This window comes from Sminthopsis crassicaudata, chromosome 1, assembly GCF_048593235.1.
Source record: "Sminthopsis crassicaudata isolate SCR6 chromosome 1, ASM4859323v1, whole genome shotgun sequence".
In the NCBI taxonomy this organism is placed as follows: Eukaryota; Metazoa; Chordata; class Mammalia; order Dasyuromorphia; family Dasyuridae; genus Sminthopsis; species Sminthopsis crassicaudata.
Genome location: NC_133617.1, coordinates 691,049,050 through 691,061,746, shown reverse-complemented (window position 1 = coordinate 691,061,746; position 12,697 = coordinate 691,049,050). Strand labels below are relative to the sequence as shown.

At 35.5% G+C, this 12,697-nt stretch overlaps 1 protein-coding gene across 2 annotated transcripts in view; it reads right to left on the bottom strand.

Annotated features, from left to right (window-relative positions):
* The window catches only part of EGFR (epidermal growth factor receptor), a 229,312-nt gene that overhangs the window by 26,678 nt on the left and 189,937 nt on the right, over positions 1-12,697 (bottom strand). For both annotated transcript variants that reach the window (XM_074283621.1, XM_074283620.1), the window contains exons 16-19: positions 9,545-9,583; positions 8,628-8,769; positions 7,496-7,618; positions 6,438-6,536 (exon numbers count right to left, since the gene is read on the bottom strand). In XM_074283621.1, the coding sequence (XP_074139722.1) occupies positions 6,438-6,536; positions 7,496-7,618; positions 8,628-8,769; positions 9,545-9,583 (403 nt within the window). The remainder of the gene's footprint in view (positions 1-6,437; positions 6,537-7,495; positions 7,619-8,627; positions 8,770-9,544; positions 9,584-12,697) is intronic.

The following is a 12,697-nucleotide window of genomic DNA, read 5'->3' as shown; positions in this document are numbered from 1 at the left end:
GCAAAAGGACCAAAAAAAGATAAAAAAATAGGGTATCCTGGAAGCAAGGAAGGAAGGAAGGAAGGAAGAAAGGAAGGAAGGGAGGGAGGGAGGAAGGAAAGAAGGAGAGAGGGAAAGGAGGGAGGGAGGTAAAAAAGATTTCAAGAATTCAAACTCAGGTCTTCCTGATTGCAATTTTAGAATTATCCATTTTATCATTTCATTGCCTCAATTAATCTTTTGGATACTTCCAAATTCAAGACTGATAAGGATTATATAACTACAACATGATGAATTTTTCACATTTTATCAATAGTCTCAAAATCATATTTTGAGATTAAAAAGGTGATAGAGCACATACGGCAACTTTTGATGCCTTAGGACCCTGAAGATGACAGTGTATCCATTCCATTAGGCTGTTTGAAGGCATTAACTCTTATTGCAGTCAACCAAACTGAGGTGATGGAGAAAGCATTTCTAGGGGTCTTAAGTATATCAAACAAATAGGCTTGACTTGATATATATTTTATATTTATTTATTATGTTTCTTTTTCTACAAAATGTTAGCTCTTTGAGGAGTTGGCTATTTTATTTTTCTCTGTGCTCTCTGTTGAGACCTCATATGTGCAGCTAAAATGCATGTTGAATGAATAAATGAATGAATGAAATGAATAATTTTTGGTGGTTGGTTGTGATTTATGAAATTATTCAATCTCAGCAATTTCAGTATTGGTGTCCCCTGAACTCTGTAATGAAGCCAGCAGCCTTCTATGTCTCAGCAGTCAGTTTTATTGGGTGCTATGGCCAAAAAAAATCACCTGGTGGCCAGCCTTCTGGTAAAGAGCCTCTCAGAACTTGTTTGGTTGGCCCTTGACCATTAAAACACAGTCTGTTGTGGAGTCTGGACTCAAAGCCCTTCCAGTTTCATGTAGGACATGCCAAAAATTGTGTTATATTGGCAAAACCTTCAAGAATACAGGATTGCTTCCATAAAGCAATAGGGCAATAAGGAAAGAGATACCAATGACATATCACTGTATTCATTCTTTCTAGGATATCCAAATCACAGAACCAACAAATCAAAAAACTTCTGTAGAGAAATTTTGACTACATATGTGTGTGTGTGTGTACATACATACTTACACACACACACACACAGTATGTACCAACTTATTTACATGCTGTCTCTCCTATTAGAGTGGGAAATTCTAGAGGGCAGGGACTATATTTCTGTCTTTATCTTATTTGGCCTTTTCTTACGAAACTTAGCAAAATGCCTGACACAAAGTAAGTTCTTGCTACCAACTTATTGATTGATTATAAAAAGAACATTTTCAGCAACTTAAATTAATAATTTTGGTATGCTTTTGATCCTCTATTTGAAACAGGCAAGTTATTTAAAAGAACCCAAATTTATTCTTGTGAAGGGGATTTTGATTTCATTAGAGACTCAAAATCAATCTGTTTTCCTGGGGCTGTGGAGGAGGGTGAAAAAGGGGTAGAGAAAGGTCTGTGAACTTTCCACATCCTTCTAATGAGAAAACCAGGCAAGTTTATACCCAATGTTATATCCATATCATCCAGCAAGGATTGCCAAATCAGGGTTCTGAATTTGATACCATATATGAATGTGAAATTTATTTAACTCTCCTGCCATTCTTGTACAGAGAAAAGTCTAAATGGCTCCACTCTTAGAGAGAAAAACTTACTCTAATAAGACTAAGAAAAAACTAAATTTTCATTCTTAAATTTTAGGATTTTTGTACAAAATAGAAAATGCAAAATAGAAAGAGAACTAATCCTGTGGCACCATTTTCACTGTCCAGGAGAGATTAACTGGTCAACAAGAGAATGTTTTGAGCAGAACCTGTAGTCAAAGTTAGTTCTTGGCTCCTCAAGAGATCTGGGGTCAACTTAAATTCTGTCCCTTGGAGTTTTGTTGTTTGTGTTTCTGCTGTGAATATCCTTTCTCCTTGGGATGTTGTGAATAGAAATGTCCTATTAACAGTTATTTGGCACCCAGGAATTTCTTTTTAGTGGAACTGAAGATTCTACCCTTTTGATATCTTCTTTAACTAACCTGTATCATTGATTTTCCATGCACCATGCAGTTCATCCACTCAGTCAACAATTATTTAAGCACCTACTATATGTTAGATTTCAGTGCTAAGTATTGGGAGTTCAAATGTAAAAATCAAAGATTTATTCTCAAGGAGGTTATAGCTCATCAATTATGCCCTATGGGCATATGGGAGGAAAATATCAAGCCAGTGAAATGATATAATGGTGTCACTTGGCCCAAGATAGTCTTTTTCAGTGTTGTAGTGGCAAAAAGAAGCTTCTTTTATTTTTCCTGAGGTACTAACAATACTATTTTGGATTCTCTTTCCATCATCTTGGCTGAATTGATGCTGAAAAATTTGAGGCAAAAATCAGCACACAGCTGAATTACAAACAAGTACTAATCAGGTCTCTCTCCCCTACATCTGGGAAGCTGTACAATCACAACACCAAAGAAATTCTCTTTCCATTCTGATTTCTTCTAGAAGTGGTCGAAATTCCGATTCATGTTGTCTTTATTTTAGTGGAAAGGAAAAAAAATCTGCAAACCTGAGCAGTTCAAGCTATCCATCTGTTATGTCTGCAAGGAAATGACCTGGAGATGGGGTATTTAGGGGACAGAATACAGGGAGTAAGTGGATGGGCCACACAGGATCTGGCCCTTTTCCAATTCTTTTGAGCACCTATTAAATCTGATACCCCAAATGAAACTAGGTCGTGGCTCCCCCCGAAAAGCATAATAGGGTCATTGTTTAGGTGGGTATCCCTTTCAAAATGCGTAGAAATTAAAGTGAGCTTTGTTTTTGGCTGTTTATCTTGGAAATCATTAAGGTACACCGTGACCCACCCCAAGTATGCTTGGTATTCCTCAACAATCTCCTAAATTAGCCTAGTCCCTGTGGGACTTGTTGTCAAAAAGCAAACTAAAAAGATGAGAATGGATTTTTTTGAGCAGTGAATTCAGGCTTTTGGCGATGTTTTGGCTACCTTAAAATGCCTATTATTTTGTCCTTTCCCTGCAGTGATTTTTCAGTCTTTCCTCTTCTTTGTTCCTGTATTCTTTGAAACATTTTTAATGTATCAAGAATTGGTAAGGATTTCTCGAGTTAACCAAATCATCAAAAGTAAACATGGTCTGGAATCTGTGTGTGCTAGTTGCCAAATGCCTTCCAATGGGGGAAAAGAGCACATTCACTTATCTGAACCACTTAAATTACACGCCTTTGATAATTCAAAAAAAACACCATTTCACTTCATCTACAATTATACCATGGGAATAATTTTCTCCTACACTCAGGGCCAAAGCTGGCCTGTGGACATGAGGATTTTAGCAGACAACATTCATCATGCTTTCTCTTTATTCACTGGCCTTCATCAGTTTGGTAAAATTCATACTGATATGGTCATTAATAGAAAAAAGATAGGAATTCAGAGAAATCTACAAGGGATCATAGGCTCATAAATCTAAAGTGGGAAAGACTTTAATGAAATCATATAAAGTGGGGAAAAAACCAGAATTGGAAGGAGGGAATAGATGCTAATAACAGTCATATTAGGAAAGATGAATAATAAAGAATGCACTAAAATACTGATGAAGACTCAAAGGGAATAGGGACAGAAAAGTGTTATAATAGTCTATGCATTAAAATGAGTTATAAATAATTACTAAGCAATTTATTTGCTTTATTGCTAAGCAATTTACTGTTTCTAAAAAAATATTTAATTCTAAAAAAATAGTAGATCACATTTTTTCTAAAGTTACTAAAATTAAAAATCTCCTTTAAAGTGCATTGGGAGGACTGGACAAAGAAAGCTCAATGATTAAAAATCTGCTCTTCATGATAGATTCTACAGAACATACTCTGTAACCTTTGGCCAGTCCTCCACCTCCCATTCTTGTGGCCCACCTTCCATAAACACAATAGCCTCAGAAGAGCTAAAACAGAAGGTCTGACAGCTCCTTCACAATAACAATTAAGGAAGGAGAAGTGGAATAAAGACTGGAAGCATGCATTGCATAAGAGAAGAGAAAGGGAATTTACCTGCTAAAGAAAAGTCAAAATAAGAGAGAGTGATGGAGATTTTAGGTAATTATAATCACTTATCTTTAGCTAGGATTTGAAAAATGGTATTGTGTAAAGGAGACAGAGTGAGTCTGAGGGTCCAGGAGACCTGTGCTGCTCCTCTATACACATGGGGGCTATCTTGGTCTTTATCTAGTCATTGGACCCAATGGAGAAGAGAATGGGTTGACCCCCTGTCACTTAAGTCCAACTCACTTGCATGTCATGTTGCTCTTTGAGATACACACCGACTCTATGCCATAGGGAATTCCTTCTATCTCTCAGTGCCACAGGAAGTTTTTAAAGGTTTTAATTTGGAGAATAGTTCTTATTTCTACAAAACATGTCTTGTATGCATTCACTTTCCTCCATTTCTACAACCTGGTATAAGCCCCATTTTCTCCTTTCTCACCTCTTACACTAACATTCTAATCAATAATACTGCCTCAAGTCTCTTTCCACTGTAGTCCAGACTCCATACTTTGGTCAAAGTGATGTTCCTAAAGTGTAATTCTTGCCACCTCCCTAGTCAATAAACTCCAGTGGTTCATTCTTCCTTTGAGGACCCCAAAAAAAAAAAAAAAAAAAAAAAAAAAAAAAAAAAAAAAAGTCACTCACTAGAAAATGCTCTTCCCCATCACTTGTTAAGAGGTAAGTGGTGTGATTTGCTTGTAAATCATTAAAATGAAACATGTATTTATTTGATAAATCTATAATTAATTTCAATGATGCCAAAGTGATTAGTGTAGTATTTGGTATGCAAAAGCACCTCATAAAAGCAGGGAGGGGTTCACGGAGTTAATTAATTCGGGTGTGAAATGCAGAGAAGGTGTTTTGCTTGGCCACAAGGGGATGCATCATGTCAATGTACATTACAGTCAGGCCTGTGTTCCATTGGCTTCTTATGTTTTCATGTCATGGGTTGGATCCAAATGAGAAAACAAAAAATTATCTGACTTCTGTGATCAAGCTTCAAAACAAACTGAGTCTTTTGAAATTTAGAAATAGGAAAATCTGAGTTTTTCTTAATTATTTAATATGTGTATTGGAAGGAACGCTGGACTAGAAATTGCATTTCATACATGCAGTGTATGTATGGAGGTGGCTCAGTAGATGCAACACTAGATGTAGATTCAGAAAGACCTGACTGATTTCAGATCCAGCCTTAGAGGCCAACTATGCACTAAGTCACACTATCTCTATATGCCTCAGTCTCTTCATCCATGAAATGGATCCACCTAGCAAGATTGTTCTCAGAATAAAATGAGATAATATTTATAAAATGCTTTCTCAGTCTTAAAGAGATAGAAATACCAGCTATTATATTTACTAATTGTGTAACCTAGATCACCTCATTTAACCTTAAGGGCTTCTATGGCCACCTTTAAAAGATGATAACAATAACACCTTCCCTATTCATTTCATACAGGGTTATATGAGGTTCAAATTTATAAATCTTCTTAAAGGTCACCATGTGCTTCTCATAATTTGCCTCATTTGATGTAAGTCCTTCCACTACAAATAACCCTTGATATGTAATTGGGTTAATAATCCCAAACATCCATGTTTAATTTAGGAATAGGTTCCAGGCATTTTTATTCTATGATCTTTTTTCTTTGTTCTCCAGAACTCCTGCAAGCTTATCTTCCTAATTAGGTGTTGCTTAGGCTAATGTAAAAATGAGTTTGAATTTCTGAACATATACAGTGATATGCATAAAATGAAATCTGGGAACATGGCAAACTCTAGGAAAGAGCTGTCACACTGTGGAAGTGCCACAAAATAAATAAGCTACATCTATATAACTGAAAGCTGACTCCATTTTTTTTTTTTTTTTCTTTTAGAGGAGATGAGGAACTGGTAGAAAGCAGTGCATCCATATAATGGGTAAAGTATGATGCATTTAGTCAATCAATAAGCATTTGATGTATCTGCATTTAGCTTAGACAAAAATCATTCAACTCTAAAAAGTCTTTGATTTGAAAATATTTTGATTTGTAGGTCTCAATGTTTAACCTTCTGGAATTCTGAAACTTTTTTTTTTTTTTAAACTTTCTGAGACAAGCCAGGGGAGACAACACTATAGGAGACAGTTTGGAACTGAGGAGCTTCATTCACTCTACAGCTTCATCCCAACTGGAACTGAGAGAAAAGCCAAGTAAAACCAATGCTTAGAAAGGAGTCCTGGAGAAAAAAAGCTTAAGTAAAATAAAGATAAGTCCATTTCAGCGTGCTTGTTTCAAAGAGAAGGATTGCCCGAAACCAAAACCCCAAATTATTTGAAATAAAAGACACATGAAGATTTCTGTCTATAAACTGAAGAGTAAAACTCACATCAAGAATTTCCTTATTGGCTTTTGGAGAAGTAGCCTCTCTTAACTCTTTAATGGCGACAGGAATTTTCACCTTCTCTCCTTCTGGAATCCACAGTCCCTGAAATAAGAACAGTGAGGTGAGAGGTTCTCATATCGTAACAAGATATGAAATGCCATTCCTGGTACTTTGAATTGCAAATTAGATTATTTTTATTGAAAATACACCCCATAAAGATCCATAAAAGAGAACATATGCAAGTTCAGAAGGGAATATATATCCGATAATATAATGGAACTTCCATGTTAAATTTAATATAAACTTAAAAAAAAAAAAATCCAAGCCATATACACTAGAGATCCAGGGAGGCATGTTCCATTCGTTCTGTTCTTTCAGTAAGGATTTGTTTATGCTTGTTACTTTTTAAGTTCATAATAAAAATAAATATTTTTTTAAAAGCCCCAATTGGATAACATGTTTCTAATCTAAGTCACTACCTGCCAAGGAGGAATGAAAAAGAAAACTATGATTTCTAATGAACTGTTTAAAAGGTAACCTGCATTGCATGAATTCATTTATGAGAAAAAGGATTATGGAGTCTTGAAGCTAATGTACAACACTGGATTTAGGGCTTTGAAGAAACAAATATGGGACTTAAAGGAATTAAACCATGAACAAGGAAGAATTTTAATGAAAATAGAAAGCAACCCATTTTAGGCCTTCAATTTGTTCCCTTTTCCTGGTTTATTTATATTCACTTCACTCAAAGACAAGCTACTCTTCACGACAAAATATTTGAGATCCATTGCATAAGCTGTCCCCAGGACCATTGATCTCCCACAAAAGCTATGAAAGCGTGAGAAAGCCTGAGAAAGACTTTAGAAGCTCCCAGGTCTTTGAAGTTACAAACAACATGTGGTAAAAATAAGAAAAATATATATCTATAATACACCTTTCTTTGCCATTGCTTGTGGTACTGGCACCTCTGACATGTGTATGTATCCCTATCCACAGTCCATGCATCAGCCCAATCAAAGGCCTTTTATCCACTTTATGACCACGTGTCTGGATCATCTTACCTTATACACTGTTCCAAAAGCTCCAGAGCCAAGGACTTTGATCTTTTTAAATTCTGTCTCCTTGAGGATGCGTAAAAGAGCTTGATTGGGAGCTTCCCCACTGGGGGTAAGAGGCTCAACTAGCTATTAAGAAAAAAATGAAAAGACCTGTTGAAAAGCTGCAAGTGATACATAGGGACAGTAAAAAGTTCAGAGCATAACCATTTATAGAGATCAAATACTAATGAACAGTTGTTTGTGGTTCTTATTTAATCCCAATTAATTATTGGAAAAATTTGAATAGCCAAGAGGTACTGTCTCCAAAAGAGCATAAAGGATGACTGAAGATAGCAGCAATTCACTTGGAAATATTGTTTGCTTTGTGGAATATATAATGATCCAACAAAATTATATTATTGGGAATGTATTTCCATGGAAAGGAAAATTCCACTGAGGCAAGAACTGAAAGCAATTAGTGAAGATGGTATCTAGGTGGTAGCCTTCTTAATGCTATATTGGGATTATGAGTGGAAGGGATCTCTGAGGCTAGCTAGTTCTACACTCTCATTTTCCAAATGAGAAAACTTGAGAAATAATTGCATGGGCCAATTCCAAATAAGTAAGCTTCAAAGGAAGGACCTAAAATCAAGCTCAGTTCTCTCCACTGCACCACAGGTATTGTTGGAAGTTGTAGTTTCCTCCCTTTTTTCTTTAAAGAGGAACTTTAATAGAGTTCTTGAAATCACTACACCATGCAATCTAGCATAGCACTGAGCACACAGTAGGTGGTTAATAAGTAGTTGCTGTCATGAACTGACTTATAATTCCAAGTACATCACCACACATGGGTTATGACATATGTATTTTCCATCCATGATATTGTAAACAAAGCCCTGTAAAGCCTCATCATGGTATGGAGACAACTCTGGGTTCTCTAATATAATGAGAGTTTTGGCCAGAAAGCCTTCAAGAAGAGGTCCAATCATGAACTATGAAATTAATAAAATTTGGTTCCATTCATCACTTGAAGGTTAATCAGAGATAGTATTTGAACCAGGATCCCTGATTGCATAATCAGAGCTCTTTATCACAGAGATCTAGTCAGTTCCATAATAAGCTATGAAATGGGCAAAATGGAATCCTAGCCTCTTACCTCTCTTTCTTGTAGCAGCCTGCGTAGTGTGCGCTTACGGACAATATGGCGCCTTCGAATGAAGAGACCAATTCCAAGGCTCAACAACATTAGTAAAAAAAAGCTACCGACAATTCCAGTAGCAATGGAAGGAATCTTGGGGCTGGAATAGAGAATGAAAAAGATGAAAACATGTTTTGGGACTTAAAAATGATTTTTATAAATTAAAATTAAAATTTAATTAAAAATAATATTGAGTATATATGTCTTGTGTTTTGGAATACTAGCTATTAAAAACAAGTAGCGCTTCCCCTTTACCACAAATAAAAATCCACATCAAAGACAAAAAAAAAACCAACACATAAATGCCACATATCACCACATGAAAATGAAAAGTATAGGAAGTGGCTGTCTTAATTCCCTCTGTAGGGAATGGGATAGAATGCAGTTAAGACTGAGAACAGAAAAAATAGGAGACTATAACATTCAAAGTACAAAAAAAAAAGAAAAAGAAAAAGAAAAAAAAAAAAAAGAAGCTGGAATTCCTAAGTTGCTACATAGTTGCTATTTCTTGAAAAGGTTGATCCTCAAACTGGAGTACTCGCTAGGATTACCTCTACCTGTCATTGGCTGACTTCCTCCAAGGTGTCCCTCAGATTCCACCTTTTGTAGGAGCTTTTTTTCTGGTCCCTCTGCTGGTAATTAGATTACCTTCTATATAATTCTATGTATATTTTGTAATTACCTAGTTATTTAAATGTTGTCTTCTCCCTTGAAGAGCTAGCTATTTGATGTCAAGGAAATCTCTCTTTTTTTTAATCCTTTTTTTTTTTTTTTTTTTTTTTTGTATTACTAGTATTTATCACAATATCTAACTTATAGGAAATACATAGCAAATGCTTTTTGACTGACTAATGAATTAGTATATGTATCCTTACCCAGGTGTGGGACAGCCTTCAAGACCTGGACCTTCACAGCTGCAAAAAAAAAAAAAAAAAAAAAAAAAAAAAAAAAAAAAAAAAAAAAAAAAAAAAAAAAAAAGAGAGGAAAAAAACATCAGTTATTTCATCTTTAAAAATTAATCAAAGTCAATAATTCCACTGAATCCTATTAGTCAAAAATGAATTATTATTACTTTCTTTTACTCTGATCTGCTATGTGACAAAATACTTTAAACCTCCAAACTGACATTTATATTTTTCTTCAAAATCTGTAAAGTGACTTACATGTATTTTCTCTGATAATTATATTAATGGCATGACCCAAGTTGGAGGAATGTTATAAATGCTTCCTTTAAATTATGAATACAGAAATGTTTCTGTAATAGACAAGTGTCTCACAATGGTCTGGATGTCTGTAGGTAAGGCAAAGTATGAATGGGTATGACTACTATCCACATGAAAAAATCCAGTCAATATTCCTCCCCTCCCCCCCAGGCTGGGATTAAGTGACTTGCCCAGGGTCACACAGCTAGGAAGTGTTAAGTGTCTGAGACCAGATTTGAACTCTGGTCCTCCTGAATTCAGGGCTGGTGCTCTATCCACTGCACCACTAGCTGCCCCCAATCCAGTTAATCTTAAAGATTTCTAGATATGTAGTACTTTATACAGAAAAAGCTTCTGGATACCTTGTCCCAAATTTTCATTTTAAATAAGATGAGTAAAGTTAAGAAAATTCAAGTAATATAAATATAAGAACCAATTCTGTTTTTACATTTTTAAGGTTTATGAGCAAATAATCCACCTTTTTCCCAACACAAATTTCTTTGATGAAATGTCTTTTGTATGAAAGATATCTTTAGAAATATTTCACTGACTCCTTATTCCCATCATGGTGCCCTTTAGGGTCAGTCCTTATTACAATGTCTGACATATAGTAGGTACTTATTAAATGCTTGTTGACTTAACTTGCAACTTTGGACTTAATAGTGTTCCCAGATTTAGTCATATAGTGTCTAATCAACATGTTACCCGATCATAATTAGTTAACATCGGCTCAGATAAGTGGATGGAGACTTGGCTGGCCTTGAAGTTTGGAGAAAATGGACTTAGGCTGTGCTTCTAACACAAAATAGCTTCATGCTTAACTTCTCAGTGCTCCCAGACTAAATTGTGCTCACTAAGACTAAATTATAGGTAGGATACAGATCTGAATTAGTAGAGAAAGTTCCCATGGCAAGAGTTTTCTGCTTTTTTGAAATAATTAATTTAGACCCCTTTCCTTCTCTACTACCTCCTCCCCCCTTTCCATTCCAAATAGATCAATTTTTTCATTGCTATCAAGATTTTTAAAATTAATTTATCCCATATTTATTAATTTGAATCAAATTTAACTGGTCAGTTTCTATCTAATTTATGACCTTTTGGAAGTGAAATAAATTGTAATAGCATAGGTTACTTCAAGCCCTAATCAAAATGAGAAACTATCTTTTTATAATTTCCTAAGCTTTCTAAGACCTTCCCATGACCTCTCCTTTTCATTCATTGTCCCAATGCCAAAGGAAAAATTCCTCCTTAGTGCTTAGTTGAATTAATGGCAGAATTTATAAACCTGTGGCCACAAAATTTGTGGGACCAAGCCATCGGCGATAAGGCCAAGCCTTATTAATTGCAGAGTTGTATTTCTTTTCAGACTCCTTACTCAGCTTCTTTGCCACCCGAGGTTAAAGTGATTTGTGGTCCCAGGAGAAGAGAAGTGCAGAAAATAGAAAACTATTATAAAAGTTTAAAGGCTTAATCACATTAACATGTCCCCTCAGCCACTGGGATTATAACCTAGTTAGAGTCCTGTCTATTAAAGATTCTTTCCCCTGGAGATGACATCTCTAAATGTTAATTGTGTAAGCAAATGTCACAGATAGATTGAGGGGAGCCTCCAAACCCATATTTAGTAAAGATCTGCTTCATACCCCTCTTGAATAAAAGATTATTTGAGCCAGAAAAGGGCTAAAAGATGGATAAATATCCAGGCTCAGAATTAGGGGGATGAGGATGTACTGAATTTGGGAAACTGACTAATGCTTTCAGCATTTTTCAAGCTATTTAATGATATAAAAACACATCTTTTAAAAAAATTTACTAATATTTTCTTGATAATTTTGACTACTTGTGGGACATTACTGTCAAAGAATCAAAACTACAGGGAGTCCAAGGGGTAATGTCTAGATGCATGTAAGTGGGATGTAAGTGGGCTGTGGAGTATTATTGCCAATGATGATTCGTACACAGGAAGTGTTTGTTGTCAAATACTCCACTGAACACATGAGTGCTGGAAAAGTCGGTTGCACAGTAAGAAGGAGAATTGAGTTTGTTGTTGATTAATTTTTCGATTGTTTCTGATTCCTCAGGAGCCCATTTGGGGTTTCTTGGCAAAAATACTAGAGTGGTTTGCATTTACTTCTCTGTCTCATTTTACATAGGAAATAACTGAGGCAAACAGGGTTAAGTAAGTTGCCCAGGGTCATACAGCTAGTAAGTGTTAAAGTTTAATTTAAGTTTGAACTCCATTATGCCATCTAGCAGCCCCAAGATTTGACACAGCCAAAATTTGAACCCAAACTTTTATCTCCAAATTCAATGTTTATTTTACCATTTTGCACTATACTGATGGCCTAGGATATTAAAACACAGATTAGAATTTTCATTATGCTAGATAAAATTTATATGGAGGATTTACTGGAGCCTATACATAGAGAAGGATAGCCTGGATGGCCTGTGATCTCACCAGTGCAGAAGTAGATGCTCAAACCCATGAAATCACAAATGTGTTGAAATTTCAAACTATATTTAGTGAAGACATGTTGTCTTCAGTATAAAGACGCAGAGCTTCTGATCAACTGTCAAGAAGGTATGTTGCCTAATAAAGGCTGATAGGACTCTGAAAATAATGAACCCTGAACTTCAAAGGGAGCAGTCAGGAGATGTCAGATAGGACCGTTAATGATGTGATGATGATAATGAAAAATTTTAATAGGCATTGGAAAGATTACAAGAGCCTTAGTTCCCTTATTAGTGGTGTTTACTTTCAGCATGACATTCACTCTGACTTAGGAAAGTTTGGAAAAGTCTCAAAAATGTTGAATGACTGATGAT